The 24775-nt window shown below is 26.1% G+C and overlaps 1 protein-coding gene across 1 annotated transcript; it reads left to right on the forward strand.

Moving 5' to 3' along the window:
* The first annotated feature begins 4866 nt into the window (after positions 1-4866).
* Positions 4867-23671, forward strand: LOC126905980 (uncharacterized). Its single transcript, XM_050686198.1, has 8 exons — positions 4867-5013; positions 5074-5215; positions 12098-12171; positions 12245-12370; positions 17677-17755; positions 17817-17918; positions 22218-22444; positions 23357-23671. The coding sequence occupies exons 1-8, from the start codon at positions 4957-4959 to the stop codon at positions 23615-23617; spliced, it is 1068 nt and encodes a 355-aa protein (XP_050542155.1). The 5' UTR covers positions 4867-4956; the 3' UTR covers positions 23618-23671.
* The last annotated feature ends 1104 nt before the right edge of the window (positions 23672-24775 follow it).

A 24775-nucleotide genomic window follows, 5' to 3' on the forward strand; every position in this document is an offset into this window, starting at 1 on the left:
AAAAAAAAAAAAAAAAACACATCTTAGTAAAACCAATATCTTCTCAGCTTCGCATCGAAGCTAATAAATACCCATATTATAGGAAAATTCTTATTTTTTTAATTACTTGATAATTATTTATTCTAAAATCATGAAAAATCAAAATACTTAGTTTAATATAAAAATGAATTTTTCATAAACACAATAACAGATATTTTCAGGATTTTTTTTTTTCTGAAACCAAAAATATATTGGAAATATAAATATAAATATTTATAATTTACAGTAGACCATAATTAAGATATACTTAGATCTATTTTGAAAAAAATGTTATAATATTTTCAGATTTTATGCAAAAATGCATAGATATTGGTTTTACTAAGTTGTGTTTAGACCAATTTAAATGTATAATATGTCAAAACATTCCAATTTTAATCCAACTGAATCTATCGTCGCCTAAAATTGAAAAACAGTTCTTTCAATTTTAGAAATTTAGTCAAATATGTCCAATTTATGCTACAGTTAAAAACGGCATTATCAAAACTAATTTTCTGTATTTAAAACAGAAACATAAAAGAAGCGAATAAAAATAATAAGTTTGAATGAAATTTGGACATAGTAAAAATAGAATTAGCGTTTTTTGGTAAGGTATTTATATAAATACAATGAAAAATATAAGTATAGTAAGCGTCTAATATGGTCACCTGCTTAAGCATTTTAACGCATTGGGGGTATCGGAATCACCATTGTGCAGGAAGTGTGGAGTAGAAGAGGAAGACTCATTTCACATCATGTGCAAATGTGAAGCCTTGTCCACACTAAGATCAAACTACTTGAATAAACCATTTTCTGAAAAAGAGGATATTAAAAACCTAAAACCTAGAGAGATACTTAATTTCGCCAGAAAGACAGGACTCTTTGGTCATCTTTAGAGGTGACTTTATGGTTAGTAATGTATTAACACTTTGGTGATAACACTTAGGTGGGTAAACCGAATCAAGACAATTCGGTATGAGGTGCGCACAATGGACCAACAGGTCTGAGTGCATGGGCATTATGTCCACCTCAATAATAACTAAAACTAAAAAGCGTCTAATATGGCCTAGCTAAGAACCATCTTTGACTCCTTATTATGTAAAAGAGGGCAATGACCCTCTGTAGCATATTAAATTCGGGAAATAAAATGATGTAAAACTAATCATTATTATTATTATGTAAATCTAATAAATAACCTGTGTAATGGAAGGATTTGAAAAAAATCATCCATGCATGTAAAAAAAAATCAACTGTCAAATTAAAAAAGATACAAATAAAAATGATTTTAACCAAAAAATAATTGAATAAGCATTTAAAATTTGAGTAAAATTTTATAACATTAGATACATATATAACTGAACCGATAATACTTTTTCTTTATATCCGATGATTGGTTTATTCAAATATTGGAGATAATAATCCAATAACCAAAAAAACTTTAAAACTCTGAATTCAAAATATAAAAAATACATTCCCTATATATCTCTTAGTTACCAATAGAACATTTTTTCAGTGGAGCATCTCGTAAAAAAATTGCTATCTTCATAAATCATAATTCCAATTACATCCTATTTATGTCGAAACAATTGTTACTGTTAAATTAAAGTATAAATACAACTTAAATTAAGTGTCAGGTTAGTGTAATCTTGGATAATGTAAAAATCATATCAGTTTTTGAATAAATTTGTTCTTAATAATGAAAAACAAAAATAGCAATAACAAAAACAAAAAAACAACAACTACAAGTAGTTATCTAAGTATAAAAATATTAATAACATTCAAATAACTGGTTCAAAAGTTGTTATTCAACAGTAATTTTCTTAATTAAATCATTATTTAACAAATAAGCTGATAAGTATTTATATTTTCTTAAAAAAAAAAGGTGAAATTAATTATAAAAGTAACTTATAATTGATAAATCAAAAAATATATAAAATTAAGAAATACCCAAAATAATTTTTTTTAAATAATTATTATTATAAGAAGAATCGAATCGATAAGTGTTAAAACAATTATATTGTATTACCTCGTTATAGGTAACTTTAAATATGAAAATAGAATTATACATTATAATAATATTTTATTGCATATAATATGATACGTATTTCATTACTAAAGGAATTATTACCTCGAGAGTTATAATTGGTATTACGAAGAATAAATGTATTACAGAAGAAAAGTTATTATTTTATTTAAATTTTGCCATGCCCTATTTTTTTTTAACAATTATTTAAAATATTCTACAATTATAAAAAATTGTAATCCTTATATCCAATATTTTATTGTATTACATTATTATTACTGCTTTAAGTTTATTTAAATTTCATTTTCAATTTATTGTAGATTCTGTGCCGCTCTTGGTTTATTTGTACTTGTAATTGCTTAAAATAATTCGTCAATCTTTTTATTTGGACAGAAATACCAAACGGTATGTCTGTTAAATGCCATAAATTCTTTTTGACATCTATTTTATTTGCATATCCTAATAATATTTTTAAGTCACGTTAAATAAAAAATAATTTGGTTTCGTCATATTTTTGTTCTTAAAACAGAGTTTCAATAAAAAAATATAAAACTGATTCAAATACAAGTATTTTAAAAGCTAATGCTAAAATTTTAAATAGACAATAGATTTGAAGTAAAATTCCTTTCCTTTTAGATAAACATACAGCATTATCAAGAAATTTTAATTTCCCTCCATCAAAAAATTTGCACTCCCAGTGTTTTTATTAATGTTCCATTTATTTCAAAGTAAAAAGTCCAAAAATAGTAATTTACATAATTCCAGCCTTTTACTCAAAAGGATTAGTTTTAGTTGCCTACAATATTTAAATTTCTCATAACAATACTCGATTTTTAACTTAATGATAATAATTGTTTAATTGATTTTTAATATCACAATTGTAATTCTTAAAAGTTAGTAAACTGTAAATATTATTTTAATGTGAAATAAAAATATGTATTTAAATATTTTAGCTATGTAAAACTTATTAAAATACCTTTAAACCCATTATTGTGACATCTCAGCTTTTGGATATAAGCTACAAAATTGTCGTAACACAAATTAAACACCAAGAGAGGAGGTTGTAGTAGGTGAAGTGTGTACGACAATGATGTTGAGTCTGCTGCCTGGGTATTCACGTGCGTGTGATCATACCACAGTTACCGTGCTCAACTGACACTCCGGATTAGCTGTGGGTGTCGAAAAGCCGTTGTCATAGGAAGGAAATAAAGGTAACATCTAGGTATAAGGTGCAGACGAAGTGCAAGACACAAGTACTCTGAAATGTCGAGGATGAGAATAGGTAGGTTAAAAAAGAAAAAAGACTTGATTTATACAGTAAGCTGGACAGCAACAACCGAGTACTGAGACTGATAAATGACACGAAGCACTGGAGTCGACTGACCACGATGGCCAGTATTTTCGGATTTTTACAATAATTCTGACGATTGCCATTTTCGCAATATATAATAATTGTTAATTCATCAGTCTCTAAAAGCGGATGTGCTGCCTGCATTTTATTATAATAAATTCTTACAACAATGGTAACGTGACAACAACACAGAATCAATGATCAAAATACAGAAATATAAAAAGATAGCTAATATTTTAGGGAATAAAAAGTGTGTACCATCATATATTATTAACTGTGATTAAGGAAAGCGAACTTGGTAATTTTAAGTATAATAACAAATAATGTTAAAAATTACTACTATATACCTCTTGATATCCTTTATTCTAACAGTTTATACGTTACCAAAAAGATAGAATCTAGCCTTACGACTGATAGATACACACAAAATAGATATTTCCATAGTACAGTTTCGTATCGTTTTAACGTGTTCGTATATATATTTAGTATCAATCTACGATACCAGACTATATATCTGTATATGCAGACTACTAGTTCGAAAACTGGCTTGTCTATGTAAATAGCCTTTCAAAATGACATCTAAGCTACAGAATCAATGCTCAAAATGCAGAAATATAGAAACATAGCTAATATTTTAGGGAATATAAAGTTTAAATCATCATATATTATTAACTGTGAATAGATCTACTTAACAGAAATAGTTAGGTCACATCCGGCGAGATGGAGCGACTGGAATAAGTATTTTGGTTGACGTTTATGGTTTGGTTGACTAATGATGATAATCGAAGGTTTTTTAATGAAATCCAAAAGAGCTTGGATAACCAAAAAGATTTCCTTTAGTCTAAATTGTTCGAGAGGGAAAAAGGTAATGCAGAATCTGATGATTGTCTTGTTAAACAGATTGGTATTTTGGAGATGAAATTATCTTCTAACGAAAAGTCTCTTGGTATTTTGGATACAAACAATACTTTTTTAGAAGACTTTCAAAAACAATGTAGTAGTGCTACAATAGCCATCAGGGTGACGACTCCAAAATCCGCTGCGTGGTACAAGTCGACACCACTTAATATACAGAATAACATTAAGAGATACTTAACAACATCTATATTACTTTAAAAAGATAACGTGAGTCATACAGTAGCAAAATTATGTATATCTAAGAAATTCTCTTTTTAAAATTTGTATTTTCTTTACTATAGTAAAGAAATGTATAGTTATAATTAATCGTTAATTGGTCAAGAAAAAGTAAAAATTTTAATCTTTAATCATATAAAATTTGATTTGTGTTTTAATGAAGTTTTACACTTTGAACAGTAAATTTAAACACTTGATGACATCATAAAAAAAAATTGTTTTAAAGTCTAAATGTAAATGTGTCAATACATTAAAGTCTAATTTTTTTTCCAAAAATAACATTATTTTATTTTAAATAATTAATATTTGCACTATTTCAGTATAAATTGTAAAACATTATATGTAAAATGACACAGCTAGAATTTAAATATTTGAATAATTATTTTTCTAAATTGTTATTTTCTTAAGTAAAAAAAGTAGTAAAAAAATAGTAATGCATTTGAAAACTATACTAATCTTTTGTTCATTTTGTTTTTTTACGGGAATAATAGTAAGTGTATTCCAACTTTTATTTATTTATTTATTAAATATGATAATTTTATATTTAAAGAGCGATGGACTTAACGCACGTCAAATAGACCTCTTTGAAAAATTGATATTGGATTCTAAATTTGGTAATAATATTGATACAATAAAAAATGCATTATATTGTCATGATATCGAAGAGACTTACAATGATTATAACGTTGATGGTAATTTATAATTAATATAATTTTTAGCTTTAGATTTACTGACACGATTTTTTCAATATATCTGCCAATTAATATACTTTGTTTACTTTTAAATTTATTTAGAATATAAAAAAAAACTCAACCCAGCAGAGTGGGGTCGCGGCGCAGTGGTGACGTGGCATTGTTAGGTCTAGTATAGATTTAATCTGGCAGTGATTAAAATCACTATCTATAAAAACGCTTCGATGTAAAACTGTAGATAATGTTTAATTTTAAGAAATTGGTGGATTACTACAAAAGCAACAAGATCTCCTATTTCCTTATTTATATCCTTATTACATGTTTTATGATTTATAAGTGTAATATATGTAAAAATATTTATTATAGCAATTAAGTATAGTATAAAATTGATATTCAATAATTTATTAATATAATTATTACGAGAAATTATAAAAAAATATAAAGTAGTTAATACTTTTATAGAAAAAGTATATAAAAGTTAAATTTCTTGTTGCAATATTTAAAAAAAAAAGTTCTATGTTATTTATAAATCAATTTACTGGTCTACAAGCAATTTTCATGCGAGACTAAAATATACTTTTCTAAACCAATTTTTGCGCCAATTTAAAATCTGCAATTAGAGTTTTGCATATAGCCTAAATAATAACAAAATCCTTCTAATTAATATAACAAATATTTATGTTTGATTATTATTTTAAGTCTGGATTAATCAATACATATAATTTAATTAAAAATAAGTTCAAAAAGTGTAAAAAGAAAAATTATCAGATTTAAAAAAAATATATGTCTAATAAAAGAAGTATATAAATAGAATTTCTCATAACAAAATTTTACTGAAACAATACATTTTTCAAAAAGTTCTAGAAATATAAAGTTAAAAATGTAAAAAATGAAATTGAGAAATTGAGCACAAAAATAGCATACGGTAGTCATTTTCACCGTGAAGACGACATAAAGTCCGAAATTTTTTTTCTGCATATTACATTAGCCTTAATTAAAGTGTATATATAAATGTGTAATTTTGAATCCCCCTTGTAAAGGAAAAGGGTCAAATTTATAAAAACAATTTACAAAATGATATTTTAATTGATATAGATTCATGTATCTATAAAAAAAATGTGTATTGATTGGTCATTTTTAAAAAAGTTATGCCAATTTGAAATAAAAAAAAAAAACCAGCACAGTAAAAAATAGAATCTAGTATTTTCACACAAAAGTCCGAAATATTTTTTTTCATAATATAGTATATTACATTAGCTTTAATTTAAGATATATGTAAAAGCGTCAGACTTTTCGGAACACTTTCAAAAGTTAATTTGAAAAAGTTAACTTTTTGCGAAAAAGTTGTCATTTTAAATGCCCCCCTTGTGGCCAGGTAAAGGGTCAGATTTATAAAAAAAATATATCCAATGAAAGGCTAAGACATTATGCATCTATACAAAACAAATTATATTGTTCCATACATTTTTTAAAAAACTATAATATTATAAAGTGAAAAATATAAAGAAGAATTTATTACAAAAAACATATTTTAGCTTCGACGCGAAGCTGAGAAGGTATTGGTTTTACTAAGATGTGTTTTTTTTTTTATATCTGTTACCATTTTAGCTTCGATGTGAAGCTGAGAAGGTATTGGTTTTACTAAGATGTGTTTATTTTTTTTTTTTTATTATTTTTTTTTTTGTGACTGTTACCACTTTTTCTCAGCTCTCACCGAACCAATTTCTTTCAATGATACGTCAAAAGATCACAAATTGTATCTAGTCGAAGACATTACCCTCAAAAATTGAAAAAAATGCCCTCGTTCCCCGTAAATGGGGGAAACCTTCAAAAAAATTACAAATTTAAAAATCGCTAATTTTCGAAATTTTTTCAATTTTTTTACTTAAAAGTGCCATAACTTTTTCAAAAATGAACATATCAATATAATTTTTTTTTAAATAGATGTGTAATATCATTACCTTTTGTTTGGTATATTTTTTTCATAAATTTAACCCTTAACCTGCCCACAAGGGGGGATTTAAAATGACAAATTTTTCACAAAAAATTAATTTTTTGAACTTGATTTTTGAAAATGTTCCGGAAGGTCTGACACTTTTATATATATCTTAAATTAAAGATAATGTAATATACTTTATTATGAAAAAAACAAATATCGGACTTTATTTTATCTTCATGGTAAAAATGGCTACCGAATGATATTTTTGTATGACAATTTTCGATTTTGTATTTTACATTTTTAATTTTATTATAATATAACTTTTTGAAAAATGAATGGATCTATACAATTATTTCATGAGAAGTAGTATTTATATACATATTTCATTTGAAATACTGTTTTTTTAAATCAGACCTTTTCCCTATATTTGAGGGGGGTTCAAATCTAAAAAATGCATGTAGAAAGTAGAACTTTTTCAACTTAACTTTTGAAAGTGTTCCGGAAAGTCTGACACTTTTATATATATCTTAAATTAAAGTTAATGTAATATACTTTATTATGGTAAAAAAAAATTTCGGACTTTATTTTATCTTCATGGTGAAAACAGACATCAAAGTGGATAAAAAAAATACGATTTTTGTAAAAAAATTCTTTTTTATATATTTAACTTTATAATGCTATAACTTTTTGAAAGATGTATGGATCAATATAATTCTTTTTTTTGTAGATGCAGATGTCTTTTCCTATTATTTGGTATATATTTTTTTCATATCTGACCCTTTACCTGCCCAAAGAGGGGATTTAAAATGACAACTTTTTCATAAAAAATTTACTTTTTCAAATTCACTTTTGAAAGTGTTCCGAAAAGTCTGACGCTTTTACATATATCATAAATTAAAGCTACTGTAATATTCTTTATTATGGTAAAAAAAAATTTCGGCCTTTATTTTATCTTCACGGTGAAAATGTCTACCGAATGCTATTATTGTGTGAAAATTCTCTATTTTATTTTTCACATTTTTAACTTTATAATGCTATGACATATTGAAAAGTGTATGGATCAACGTTATTTTTTTATGAGAAATAATATTTTTTAATAATCCCTTTTTCATTTATTTATTATTATTTAAATCCGCCCCTGTGGGCAAGTAAGTGTCACATTTATAAAAAAAATATAACCAAATGATAAGTAAAAACATTATATATCTATGAAAAAAAAATTGATATTCATTTGTTCATTTTTGAAAAAGTTATAGCAGTTTTAAGTAAAAGAAATTTAAAAAAATTTGAAAATTAGCGATTTTAAATTTGTAATTTTTTTGGAGGTTTCCCCCATTTACGGGGAACGAGGGAAAGTTTTTCAATTTTTGAGCGTAATGTTTTCAACTAGATACAATTTGTGATCTTTATAATCAAACGTTTTCTATTCTATAAATCATTTTCACTTCATACAAAGTTAACTTTTGTTTCGTATGAGTCAGCTAGACCGTAGAATGTTTAGTTTTGCATCGCACTAGAAGACCGTTTACAATAAGTCTGTTTAAATCACTATTATTGAAGCTGGAGAGGGCTCACTTGGGAGGATGACAGCTAACCGCACATCTAATAAGTAACGAGAGTAGACAATAATTAATGGCACGTAATGGTGGATAAAAACAGACGGCGGAAAAACGACTATAGCAGTGAAGTTATTTAACCATAAAATGTTGTTTTTATGTGTACGATACGAGTTACTAAGGTTTTTCTAGTTTGGTAATTTTGTATTATTATATTTTAACTGTAAACATATGACAGATTAATGATATTTCTATAGTGTAGATAAGATGTTAGTACTTTTCAGTCAGTGGTTTTTAAACTACAGACATGGATTTAAACTTACCTGTTCAGCGCAAATATGCGTACGATGGCATGTACCAAACGGGTGTAGTAATGTTATACTGCAGTGCACGATTAGTGACATATACTTATTTGCTGTTAAAACTCATTAGTAAAATATTAATATATTTCATGTTTGTACTAACATCAAGTCAAAATTTTATGGTGGTGTAACTATGTAAACTAATACTATTAAGAGATTACTAATAAGAAAATTTTTTTCGTATTTTTAAATAATTTTTTAGCTTAGATGTAAAGCTGAGAAGGTATTAATTTTACTCTGATGTTTTTTTTTTTGTCTGTTACCACTATAAATCAGCTCTCACTGGACCGATTTTAATGAACAATACGTTAAAAGCTTACAAATAGTATTTAGTTGAAGACATTACCATAAAAAATTGAAAATAATTCTCTCGCTTCCCGTAAATTGTAATGATATACATAGTACATCATTAATATTATAATAAATTATTTGTATACACAATAGATCATTAATGTCATAATGTATTATTTAAGACTTCAANCATAACTTTTTTAAAAATGAACAAACCACGCTTTTGGGTATTTACATATCAATTGATAATTTTTTGTGAACATTTGATCTTTTACATGCCCACAGGAGGGTTTCAAAATGAAAACTTTTCCAATAAAAATTAACTTTTTCAAATAAAATTTTGAAAGTGTTCCGGAAATACTGATACTTTTATAAATATCTTAAAATAAAACTTATGTAATATACTTTAATTTGAAAAAAAATAATTTGACCCTGGATTTGTCTTTATGATTAATAGGACGGCCGTATTAAAAAAATATGATATTTTTGTGAAAAAAATTCTTCATTTTATAATTTTTATTTTAGCTTCGATGCGAATGTAAGAAGGTTTTATTATGATGTGTTTTTTTTTTTTTGTGTCTATTACCACTATTTCTCAGCTCTCACCAAACCGATTTCTTTCGATGATACGTCAAAAGATCACAAATTGTATCTAGTTGAAAACATTACGCTTAAAAATTGAAAAACTTTTCCTCGTTCCCCGTAAATGGCGGAAACTTCCAAAAAAATTACAAATTTAAAATCGCTAATTTTCAAATTTTTTTAAATTTCTTTTACTTAAAACTGCTATAACTTTTTCAAAAATGAACAAATGAATATCAATTTTTTTTCATAGATATATAATGTTTTTACTTATCATTTGGTTATATTTTTTTTATAAATCTGACACTTTACCTACCCAAAGGGGGAGATTTAAAATGACAACTTTTTTACAAAAAATTTACTTTTTCAACTTGACTTTTGAAAATGTTCCGGAAGATCTGACACTTTTATATACATCTTAAATTAAAGTTAATGTAATATACTTTATTATGGAAAAAAAAATTTAGGACTTTATTTTGTTTTCGTGGTGTAAATGACTACCGAATGCTATTTTCATGTGAAAATTCTCGATATTATATTTTACATTTTTAACTTTATAATGCTATAACTTATTGAAAAGTGTATGGATCAACACAATTTTTTTTTTTGAGATATAATATTTTTTAATAATCCCTTTTTTTTCAGGATATTAATAAGAAAATAGCAGATCATGTAACTTTTGGTATAATCCACAAATTTTTAAAATTAAACACTATTTAAAGATTTGCATCGAAGCGTTTTTTTTTATTGTGATTTTATTCACTGTCAGATATCATTATACTTGATTCAACTATGCCACGTCACCATTATGCCGCGACCCCCCTGTGTTGGGTTTTTTTTTAACTTTATGTAGAAATAACTTTTTAAAACAAATATAGATCAATACATTTTTTTCATGAGAAATACTATTTATATACTTCTCTCATTTTACCTATTTTTTATTTAAATTTAACGATTTCCCAATCTACAAAATGTAGTTAAAACCTTTAAATATGCGTATAGATAGTAGTACTTTATCAAGTTAACTTTTGAAAACAACGCATAAAGTTGAAAAAGAATAGTATATTTTTTCTTCTGGCCAAAGTTCCATGTAGTCCAGTGTATTTATTCATAAGTAACAAACAGTTTTATAAAAACAAAGTTATTGTTACTTTTGTAATTATACACAAATTTCTTAGAATTAAACATTATCTACAGATTTGCATCGAATCGTTTCTTATGATAGTAATGTTAATCACTGTTAGATATCATCTATACTTTCCCTGTCCACACCGTGCTTCAACCCTACTGTGCTACCGTTTTTTATTCTTATTGTTTTTTAAAAAATATTAAATTGATGATGTTTAATTTTCAATTCTTTTTTTTAATCCTGTTGTGGTCCTATAATACATTATCTCGTCCAGTAGTTTAGTGACCCTTGTTTTTCTTATTTTACAGCACCATAAAAGTTACAAAATTTATATTTTGTGGCCAAATAATTCGAATTTTGAAGTGAATATTTTTTATAGATAGTCCGAAAAATACGATAATCGAGCGTCATGATCGGCCACGGTTGGCTGTAAAGTATATTTTACATTAATTTATGAAGTTTCAGTTTATACGTGCATACTCGTAATACGCAAATGTTTTTTTTTTTATGATATGTGTAGCCTTTCAACATAAATAAGAAGTAAATAATGTCAATTTACTTATGTTTTTAATTATGCTCCTGTAATATTTGGTGCTCTCTCAGAACATTTAACTTAGAACTACCATTAGTATTTATACTATTACACTAAGTTTTTGTATCCTAATTTTTATTAAAAATTACAGCATTATGCAATTCCAACAACAAAAGTTTACAAATGTTATACTGTGTAACTGAATTTTTCTTATATTCTAAATAATACTAAAAATTTAATTTTCTTTGAAATAGAAAGAGTTGAAAAATAATTTTATTAACGTATTTCCATTAAATTTTTGCAAACCTAATCTCTTTAAACACCCTACAACTGATTTTAAAAATTACGTGTTAATAAATTTGAATGTAATAAGATATGATAAAAACTTTTTCTTGAAACACATTTTTATATTTTCATTATGTTTTGAGAAAAATTATTAAAAAAACATGAAATTTTATATACACTCTATTTAAGATATTCATATTTTATAGATGAAAATAGTGTAAAAATTTTCAAGATTTTGAATTTTTTGGCTAAAGTTAAAAAAAGAGGCGATGACAGAAAAGTAAAATGATATAATAATTAGTTTATTAGCCTTTATATATGACTTATTTATTAAATTATTTTTTATTCTTTAGGTTGAAAAACTTGATATAAATGAGGTTCAAATAATCTCAAATAAATTCAGTAATCTAGATACAAACAACGATGGTTTGTTAGATAAGGAACAATGCATTACATTGATTGACTATTATGTTTCTAATGTAAACATAACTATAAATTTATTTAAAAATATTCATAATTATTTACATACAAGATACATTGTCCAAGATTTTTTCTCTCTACCCAAAAATAATAGAGCTCACAGTGATTTTGAAAAAATAACTAATAAAATCATAAAAATATATGCACACGAATTATAACCAAAAATATTCGGTGTACCTCACAATAATTTTACATATATTTTTATTCTCAATTTTTAATAAATCTCACAATAAGAAAATTATAGTTATGTTAACTTTTCTGAATTAGAACTTAGCCAACTTTACTTATGACAAAATACAACTTAAGAGATCATAAAATACATTTTATATAGTGCAATTTATTAAATATGCTATCCCTCATTTTTCGTTAAATAATGATTTTTTCATAAAAAAGTATAGAATAAAATTTAATTTTTTTACTTTGATGCGAAGCTGAGATGGTATTAATTTTACTACGATGTTTTTTTTATTACTATTTTTAATCTGTTACTACTTTTTCTCAGCTCTCACAGGATTGATTTCTTTCAACGATACATCAAAGATCACAAATCGTATCTAATCGAAGATATTACCCTCTAAATTGAAAAAATTTCCCTTAATCCCCGTAAATGGCGGATATCTCCAAAAAATCACAAATTTCAAAATTGCTAATTTTCGAAATTTTTTCAATTTTTTTTACTTAAAACTGCCATAAATTTTTTAAAAATGACCAAATCAATATATTTTTTATTATATATTAATGAGGCATTTACATATTATTTGGTATATATTTTTTATAAATCTGTCTCTTTACCTTTACAAGGGAGGATTCAAGACAACAACTTTTTCAACTTAATTTTTGAAAGTGTCAATAAAGGAAATACTGACCCTTTTAAATATACCTTAAATTAAAGCTAATGTAATATGTTTTATTATGAAAAAAAATATAAGCGCAGAGGGGTGGCGGCACGGTGGGGTCGTGGCATAGTTGGGTCCAGTATAGATGATATCTGACAGTGATTAAAATCACTATCATAAAAAACGCTTCGATGCAAATCTGTAGATAGTGTTTAATTAAAAAAAAAAAAAATTTGTTAAAATAGCATATTTTTGAATACGGTAGCCATTTTCGCATACAATATAGGTCGCCGGGACAATTTTTTTTTTCATTTAATAGTACATAAAATAAGCTTTAATTTGATATATGTTTGAAGGACGCAGTATTTTCGGAACATTTTCAAAAATTAAGTTGAAAAAGTTAATTTTGATAAAAAAGTTGCTATTTTAAATCCCCCCTAATGAGCAGTTTACGTGATAGATTTTCAAAAAAATGATATCAAATGAAAGGTAAATATTTAAGATTTTAGTATAAAAAAATTTTTTGTTGATTTGTCAAAAAGTTATGGAAGTTTTAAGAAAAAAAAGTGAACAAATTTCGAAAATTAGCGATTTTTAAATTTGTAATTTTTTTGGATATTTCCCCCATTTGCGGGGAACGAGGGAATTTTTTCAATTTTTAAGGGTAATGTCTTCAACTAGATACGATTTGTGATCTTTTGACGTATTTTTGAAAGAAATCGGTCCAGTGAGAGCTGAGAAAAAGTGGCAACAGACATAAAAAAAAAAAAAAACACATTATTGTAAAATTAATACCTTCTCCGCTTCGCATCGAAGCTAAAAATGTCGGACTTTACTTTGTCTTCATGGTGAGAATGACTATCGTACGCTTTTTTTGTGTTAAAGTTCTCGATTTTATATTTTTAAATTTATATTTCTATAACTTTTTGAAAAATGTATTGTTTCAGTAAAATTTTTTTATGAGAAATAATTTTTAAATACTTCTATCATTAGACATATTTTTTTTTAAATCGGACCATTTCCATTAATACAGGGGGGGTTCAAAACTTAAAAATACATATTGAAAGTAGAACTTTTTCAACTTAATTTTTCGAAGTGTTCCGGAAATCTGACACTTTTATATACATATATATTTATATAAATTTAAAGCTTATGTTATATATTTTGATATGATATTACATGTAGTCAATTCCTACCGCGTTGAGATATTGGGTATGACCCCATTAGATCAATACTTACAAACTCCCATTGCTGGCGGGGCTGTCTTGGTCGCATTGGGTCGTCTTGCTTTTGGTTCAGCGGTTAAACACAAGCACACACATGAAATCTTGCGATATATTGATGTATCGACTCTTTCATTTTGTCCCAGAAGAAACGATTACCAATGCTATGGTAAGTTTCTTTCCATCCTGGATGTCCTGCAGAAACACGGTCATGATACTTCTATAGCAGGTGATCTGACATATCCAAAGGAACAATCTTCCCGTCTGTTCCGTTATTTACCGGGACTTTTAACAAAATACCATCTTGCAAAAGGTATTCTTGGTGTTAGCTCCTGTAAATTGGTTTATCACTCCGGAGCTTCCGGACATACTGGGCCAAAGTTGCATCTTTGGCTTGCCAGGTTCTTATATCGAAAATAGCTGTATTCCCTGGATAGGCATTCTTTTTTTATAGCCCCTAGTTGATTTCGTACGGGTAAATCTCCAATCAATAGTGGATCATGGTAGTTTTCTCCACAGGGCTTCTTGATAGGGCGTCCGCTGCTTAATTTTCAATTCCAGGCACGTGCTGAATATCAATGGCGAACGNCAGTGGATCATGGTAGTTTTCTTCTAAATGATCTTCATCTACCGGAGTTTTCTCCACAGGGCTTCTTGATAGGGCGTCCGCTGCTTAATTTTCAATTCCAGGCACGTGCTGAATATCAATGGCGAACGCTCGCAGCTTTAACGCCTAACTTGATTTAAGTAAATTTAATTGAGCACGAACTGACTGTTCTAACCGTATACTCCGAAATACTTCTGTAGACTTTTGACTTTCTTCGGTACGAAAAATTCGGCGATTGGAGTTAATTCTCCGGTTCCTGGTCATTTTCCGTCGAATCCACATGTATCTGTGGAAATTTATACGGGTTTTCTTCGAAACTGCATTTTTTCGGTTGACATGTAAACCCATGTGTTTGTAACTGTTCCAAGACTCGTTGTATGTAGTTAAGATGTTCTTCCATACTTACTGAGTACACCACGATATCGTTTAAGTGCACAAACACGCATAAACTCGTTCACCAACCGTTTAAAAGTAGCCGGGGCGTTTTTAAGGGTGAAGGGCATGACTTTAAATTGGTAGAGGCCCATTTGTGTACAGAACATGATGAGTGGTCTTGACTCCCGGGTCAAACTGATCTGCCAATAGCCAAACTTTAGGTCGATAGTGTTGAAAACGTTAGCACCACCTATTCCACGGACCATTTCGTGAAAGTCGGGAATTGGATGTACGTCGGCTTTTGTTTGGAGATTCAATGTCTGGTAATCTACGCATATCCGTTGGGATCCATCTTTTTTCTTGGCGAGAACTAAGGGAGCTGTCCATGGCGAGGTATTAGGTTCTACAAAGCCTTGCTCCTCCATTTCTCGTACCGTAAAGATATGCATTCAAAGTTGCCGAAATTATCTCTTTTAACCGGATATCATGTTCCATGATTCGGGTCCTCACGACTTTTCCGGAGAAAACCTTTGGGTACTTAAGTAGCATGACCGGACATCTTCCGGAAACTCCCCTTGCGGGATAAACATCTTCAGTTCAGTTTCCGTTTGAATGTCGGTTTTCTCCAGCATACCGTAGCTCTTCTTCTTGTACCCATGTGGATTGTACAAGCTTGGTAGTCCCACGCCAATACTTGTTTCACTAAGAAGTCATGTCCTAGTACAACGTCACCGATAAGATGGTCAAGTACTCTGAATTGTACATTAATGTCAGATATTCGTGCTGTGAACTCAGCGTACTCATGAACTTGCAAAATTCGGCTGTCTGCCAATGTGACCATACTAGTTCTCCGTTTATTGGTTTACCAAACTCGTATGCTACCTACGGTAAAACATATGATCACAAAATATAATTGAATCAAAAAAATTAATAATAAAAAATAAGTTGTAATATTTTAGAATATAAATTATTATTACCAACTGAAAGTATAGAACAAAATAAGGAAATATTATATTATAAATAGATTTCGAGTACAAAAGATAAAATTTCTTTAAAAATATCAAATATCACATAATTTTAAATAGTGAACAATCGTGCTTGACGACTTTAAATTATAAAATTTAATATAATATTTATATCCAAAACTAGTACGAAATTTTACATTTTTACATAATTAATTAATGAAAATAACTCCCATTTTAAATTATAGCTTAATAGTTTATATGTTGATATTTATGGAGTACTTAAAAAATGGTGAAGTGTTTTCTCTTCATTTACTAATCTAATTTTTCTTCTTTCTTCTTGAGTGTAAGCGTTTCATCCATTATCATAAAGCTCACATATACTTTTTTCCTTTTGTTTTAGTATAAAATAAACTGATATCTTTAATTTTTATGATATACGAAGCATCTTTATAAAATAAAAATCGTAATTAATCAATTATCAATAGAAATTTACCTGTTAGTTTGAAGTTACATGGAAGTGACTAGTGATAAAACCAACAACGCCCGTGTCTCACTTGAATCAATCACTATAAAATATTAATATCTTTTAAAAATATTAAAGTATAAACAGAACTAATTTCAGTCAATAAAAAACACAATTTTCTTCAATGTTTATGATACTCAAATCAGATCATAGACTTTTGCCATAACTTCAAATTCTTTTTTCTAAATTTTTTTTAATTTTTCAAAAAATTTCGCTAATTTTCATACATTTTCTTTAACATTTCTTATCATATATGCATTTTCTTTTTTGGGATTCTCATTTTTTTCTTGAAAAATTATGCACACATCAATACAAAATGTAGTCATTATAACTACTATTGGACATTAGCCTTTTATAAATTAATACTCGTAATTAACCAATTATAGATAGAAGTTTACTAGTTAGTTTGAAGTTACATGGCAGTGACTAGTGATAAAACTAACAACATCCGTGTTATGACTATAAAATTTTAATAACTGTCGAAATTATAAAGAGACCTACTTTTAGTAAACTAAAAATACTATAAAAATAATTCTATACAAATTTTTTTTAATTAAAATTTTTTACGAATACAAGACGACAACATAAAATTAATTTTATGCAAAACTTTGAAATTAAAGCGCCACATGTTAGTGAAGATAAATAAAGTTCAAACTTTGCAGGTTATTTGTTTTAAAACTAGTAAAAAAAATTTTCTGGTGTCCAATAAAATCTGAAACCTGAAAAATAAAGGTATTTAATAAATGTATTACAATAAACTATTTTGCATATTTTAGGTAGTAACAAGGAACAAAAATGACAATGAAAATCTCAAAAGTGCTGTAGTTAATTTAAAGAAAGAAATTTATGATGAATGTAATTATTTAACAATTATTGTAATAACTTATATAATTTATCATATTATTGTATTTTTTAGATACACAATACAGATTAAATGTTGTACTGATAAAAGTATTATTCTACAAGGCACAATTGAACAATACAGAATTTGGTGAACGTTACAATTTTTTTGCCCGTGGTAATATACTATATAAAATCTCAATAAAATTTCATCCGAGTTTGATATATAAATGGTATTACGAAGAATAAATGTATTACAGAAGAAAAGTTATTATTTTATTTAAATTTTGCCATGCCCTATTTTTTTTTAACAATTATTTAAAATATTCTACAATTATAAAAAATTGTAATCTTTATATCCAATAATTTATTGTATTTCATTATTAGTATTGCTTTAAGTTTATTTAAATTTCATTTTTAATTTATTGTAGATTCTGTGCCGCTCTTGGTTTATTTGTACTTGTAATTGCTTAAAATAATCCACCAACCTTATTATCTGGGCAGAAACGGTTAAAGTCACGTTAAATAAAAACTAATTTGGTTTCGTCATTTTTTTTTTCTTAAAACAGTGTTTCAACAAAAAAATTTCATAGAATTAATGTAGAAAAAAATTTTTAAAAAGTTAATGCGAAAATGATAAATGAATCTTAGACAATAGAGTTGAAGACAAATGCCTTTCCCTGTAGATGAACATACAACAGTATTAATAAGTTTTTTTATACTCCCCCATTCAAAAATTTGCACACAGTTTTTTTTATAAATTTTACATTTATTTAAAAATGAAAAGTTCAAAAATAGTAATTTACGTAATTCCAGCCTTATACTCAAAAGCAATCATTTTAGTAGCCTCCAAGAGTCAAATTTCACATATCAATACTTGATTTTGAACTTTACGATAAACATAGCATTCATTAATTTTTAATTACACTAATGTAATTTTTAATAATATGCTATCTGTAGTATCATACTATAATACATGTAATAATTAATAGTTATATTTAATAAAATATATGACCAAATCAGTGTTTCCCCGTGGATAAGATGAATAATAAAATAATACCCTTACACAAGATTTAACCACCTTCTTACGCATTCCATAAAACGCCCACATAAAAGATTCTATCACATTAACCAATCAAATACAGCAAAAAAATATTTCAAGAATCTCGCCAGAGATCGCTAAACCAGTTTTGTGGGCTATAAAAAGACCATTTTCCCCCAAATTCGGGGGTTCTTTTATGGTAGTTATGCATGGTTTTTGAACATTCCTCTAGCTGACACTGGGTAGCCTTGCTATTCTATTTCTGCATATCTACGGCTCTCTGGAACTCTCAACCAAGATACACAAAGTGAATGTGCGTGAGTGTATGTTTCATTTTTAGTTACAATTCTATATAAAATCTGCACTATCTTTATCCTCTTTCGTAATTACTGAAAATATTATACATCTTATTTTCGGTCGAATACTTTTGGTGATATAAATATTCTAACACATATAAAATATTGGTGTTTATTTATTTCTTTTTATATACATATAATATAAATTTACTTCAAATATTTAAATAACATATAAATAAAGATTTTTTAATAAAAGATGTCGCGGCCATAATACTATGCCAAAAATAACCAGGGAATCTGTGGGTTCCGTGGCTATTTTTGGCACGGCTAGCCATCGGCTAACACCGACTACCATAGGCTACATATATTTTCGTCCTGGATGGTCGTGTGCTTTCCTCCTAATAGCTGATAAAACACACTTCCTGACTATAAATGGCTGTTAAAGTCTCTTAACGTTGTCCAGATTATCGTTAGATTCTCATTATTGTAACATCCATGATAACTTGTCATAATAAAGTATATTTGTATTGCCATAACGCGTTGTGTATTTTTTCCTAACGGTTCATCTACGTTCGGTTCATGTATTGCAACAAGGATTCATATTTAAAATACAGTATCGATTATTAGACTTTAATACAAATTGATCATAAATAAAGAATTTGAATTTTTTTGTAATTACATTTATTAATTAAAGGTTTTATTTTTCAAGACTTATTGACGTGGCGAACATTGATTAAAATAATTTGAAAATCTGTGATAAAACAATTTTTTTAAATTTTATGAAACTTTGTTCTATTTTAATTATCTATTGCTATAAGCACAAATTGATTATGCTTCAATAATAACACGTATTCAAATAATTTTTAATAAAATGTAATAGTTTCTTTAACTAAAATGACTTGATATTTTTATCTAAAATTCAATGCTGTTAATATGTTACGAGTTCAAATTGGTTAAAATATTACAGTCCTTAATACTGAAGAAGTTATCTAGTGTCTAAGATTACATTTTACGCTATAAAGTCGAATATAATTTAATATATTAATTATTGTAGTTATTTAAAAATTTATCTTGTAATTGTGAATAGATTTTATAAGTCAAAAATTTATTTTTTACGTTACAAATATGTATTCAAATTGTTTTTGACTGTAATATTTAATAAAATCATAAACAAATATTAAATATTAACTATTAACACAATTTTAGTCGTAGTAGTTATGTTAACAATTGTTAAATCGTTAAAGCAAAATTATTTTGTTTTGAGTTCAAAAATTCAATAAATTAATTTAACACAATTTAAAACAATCTGTAAAATAGAAAAGTGATTAATTAATTAATTGTTCATTCAAAATGAACACACTCCTTTGAGGAGAAAAGAGCCACTGGAATATAATTAAATGAATATACTTTACATAATGGTATATTATGTGTGTTTATTATTAGTTTTACTGCATAAAAACAATTTTTGTACATACTGCGATTTAAATTTTTTTTTTAAATAACATATTTTTAACACTGTATTGCCTATCAGTCAAACTACGTGCCTATATATTCATTACTTATATTCATCTGTGAAATGATAATACTGTATAATATTATGTGTACTCATACTCGCGTGTATATACTGATTAGTTTCGTGCAAATATAAAAGATATTATGATACTCATTATTATCATAGTTAAATAGCGTGTTTCATGTCACAATCCTCCATTGTATACGATTTCCAAGTGCAGCTAGTATGTAGAGAACACACGCATGAGTTTTGTTAGTAATATGATGTTAAGTATCAAGTTCTAGTACTACCTATTTTTGTTAAAAAAGAAGTTAAACCCGAAACCATGAATCGAGTTTCTGATAAACTAGAAAAAAAAACAATTTCCTCATATATTATAATATATGAGAAAATTTCGTATACGAAATACTGCGAATTATACAAATAAACAATGTTACAGAAGTAATAATTTATTGTAATGTAAATTTGATATTTTATTTAATGTTTTAAATTATATTTTGTAATTTGTTCTACAGCTGTAATTGTATAATACTCGTATTAATTAATTTTTGGATTAATTAAACATAACAGTGTAAACACTTTCTATAATGACTAACAAATATTTACACTAAAAAAAAGGATCGATAGTTTCACTAGATTATTATATTTAGCACACTGGTACAAATTTATTTTTGTTTTTGGTAATCAAAAATAGTTATATGCTTCTGGCCAATTCAGCTACTGGACGTAAACATAATAGTTCACTTGTAATCGCCTAAAAAAATCAGTAGCTGGATTATGTGTACAAATATTCCCAATATTTACACACTATGAATTATCGTTTTACACATAACTTTTTTTGACTTTAGAAAATCAAAAAATTTTTGTAGATTAAGAATAGATTGAGTTAATTATAAAACGAGCAAAAAATTGTAGTAATAAACTTTCTTTTAAATATTCAGAAAAATTCAGTGAATCAGTAATATATACACGCATTTAAAATAAATTAATTTTAACTATAATAGTTTCCACAGTGAAAATATTCTAAATATCAAATGTCAAAAAAAAATTTTATTACATTTAATTATTTATAAAAACAGCTCTTAAAAATTTTTTTAATTGAAAAATAAATATGGAAACCAATTGTAGATTAACAAAAATTAAAGAAAACATCTTGTCCCAAAGGTTAGTAAGAACATTTCTGTAGAAAAATTTTTTAATTGTATAATACTTACAATATTTTTAATTTAGATCCAAAATAAATGTAATAAATGTACAAATTCCCGCTAAAAGACCTAAATACAAAATGGTTTGGATACAAGGGAAATCAAGTTCATCTATTGTTCTAGGTTGTTGACATTTTTATTTGTTTTATTATAAAAGCATAATCTTATACTATATTAGTTAATTAATTAAGTTTCAAGCTTTAATAATAAGAGTTAGTATTTGAGTGAAGTTTGANGCTTTAATAATAAAAGTTAGTATTTGAGTGAAGTTTGAAAACTTTTGTTATTTGTAGTATTTTAATATTTAATGATTTTAGATTTTAACACATTCAGTTTTATTAAAATTTATTTTATAACAAAGTATTGAATTATACTAGTAAAATTCTTTGCTTAATTATAATATTTTATTACTTCCTTTTAGATTCATCAAAAAATTCATCCGTAAATATTGTAAATATTGAGCCTCCATTGAAGAGTACTAATCGTTTGAAAAGTTGTTCTAGTATTTGTTCAATGAAATCTTCGAAAAAAAGTAAAATTGGATCTAAATGTTGCAAAAATGACGAAATTATGGATAATGATAGTTTTGAAGAAGCTAATAGCCTATTTAGATTGACATCAAACTTAGATTCGTCATCAAAAAATATGGTCAGTGAAATTTATTTTACTGTAGACAAAAACAAAATGATAAATAGCACTCTCTTGAATTTAAAATTTCAAATAAAATTTCATTTGAAAAAGTCTTTTTATGTTACTTTAAATAATTCATAAAAATATGATTTCACATATATATTTTGTATTATAAATAACGACATGCATGAGTTACCCATTCGAAAAATATCTTATGTATTAAAATATGGAGATGAACATATGGTAATTAAGTGATAAATCTATCCTTGGATGTTTACTATATAATTGTATATTGGTTCTCATTATAGCATCATTATATCTCGTGGTCTACGATGTTTTGATAAATTTAATAACTATTCTTCAAATTAATACTATACGTTTATTTTTAAAAATATTTTTTACATCTAAAAACTATAAAAATATCATAAAATATAATAGTTTTTCAATTAATGAAAAAACATTAAAAATATTTACGAAAAATCTAAAAAAAAATTTCATGATAGTCATTTTGTAAAGCAGATTCTTAGGAAAAATTTTATAAAACAACATCTTATTCGTAATTAATAGTCAATTTTCTACATCATTTTAAAGTTAGTGTAAATTTTAATTTTTGTATTTTTTTTTTATGATATAAAATATTTTCAAAGCCCAGTGTAACCATAAATCAATTTTAAAATTTATTTTCTAAACGTAATTAACACCTCTAAAATTCATAAGCCATTTATATCACAATCTTATAAATTGATTATTTATTGTTATATTGATAATTAATTTTATATTTTATGAAATTTTATAGTTATTAATTATGTTGGATTCGTTTGAAGGATAAAAATTTAAATTGTGTCCAGGCATTTGTTAAAATGTTTTTATTAATATAAAATTAAACTTCGTTTAAAATTTAATTTAATTGTCATTTGTTATTTATTGAAGAAAAATTATACGGATAATCAATTTAAGATGAAAAAACAAGATTCCGATGTTAAGTGTGGTGTCCGTGGAAACATAGTTGATAAGCTCTCAGAAAATAAAATAATGCACATTGGAGATAGTCTTTTATGCAGTTTACAGGATTCTGAAGAGGTTGAAAGTAAATTAGACCTTGATGATGATGATTTTGCTGAAGACGAAGAATATGAAATAACTGTTTTAAATGGCAATAATAAACCTGAATTAAGAAAAATTAAGTTCTAGTTAATTAATCAATCATTAAAATGGATACGCAGATATAATTAATTAAAGAATTTTATATGTTTAATATGAAATTGGATTTTTTCATTCTATTATTTAATACGACTCATAAGTCTTATTAATTTACAGTTAAAGCTGTATGTATAGTGTAAGTGCACACAAGGTGTGCATCTATTTAAATTTTACAAACCTAATTTAATGCCATTAATAATTTTATTTTGGAATTACTCAGAATAATTATTATTCAATTTAGGCATAATGATAAAATATTATTTATTTAACAATAATTGTCACAGCTTTGAATAATACATTATAAAAAAACTCAATATAGTATATTACAGCTAACAAATAAAATAAACATATTTTATATATAACCAAAATACACTGGTGGGTGTTCTTAGAATATTATATTTTACTTTTAAGCAGGTAGCAGGTTTTACATCATTAAAATTTAAAAAAACTTCGATGTTTTACCTAAAAAGGCTAGAAACCATAGATGGCATTTTTTTATTATTTTATTACTTTCTTATTAGGTAATTAATCTCCTACGACCTCTTTCATTGCTTGAAGGATAAACATTTCATTCATTTCGCAGAGTAAACATAATAGCTATTAGTATTTTATACTTTCAAAGTTCAAATGGACGACCCCAAGTAGTTGGGATTAAGGCGAGGAAGAAGAAGATACTTTCAAAGTTCAATAATTTAATTGAGCATTTGTAATTAATCTTTTCTTCTTTACTAATAACAATTTAATTTAATTTTTTTTCCGTCTTCAAGTTAAAAAAATAAAGAATAACTAAACAGGCTGAATTTGAATTTAACAGATAAAATTCAACATTTCTATTGAAAAGAAATTATTATTCTCAAATAAAAATAAATTTTTCGAGAAATATTTTTGAAAATACTATTTGTATTGATTGATATTATGACAATATCATAATACTATAAGGAAAAAATATTTCTAATGAAATGTAATACATTTTTATCTTGTGTGCAGTGATGCCGACTAAAGATTTATTATGTTTTTTCTTCATAATAAATCGTGTACTTTAATGTGTATAGAAAGCCGAATGATTTTTCCGAAAGGAATGTTTTATTAATTTCTATTGAATTATCGGTGTTCAAATAAAAATTTTATTACTACTTTCAATATATTGTA

Source organism: Daktulosphaira vitifoliae, unplaced genomic scaffold, assembly GCF_025091365.1.
Source record: "Daktulosphaira vitifoliae isolate Bord-2020 unplaced genomic scaffold, ASM2509136v1 Scaffold_4, whole genome shotgun sequence".
Classification (NCBI taxonomy): Eukaryota; Metazoa; Arthropoda; class Insecta; order Hemiptera; family Phylloxeridae; genus Daktulosphaira; species Daktulosphaira vitifoliae.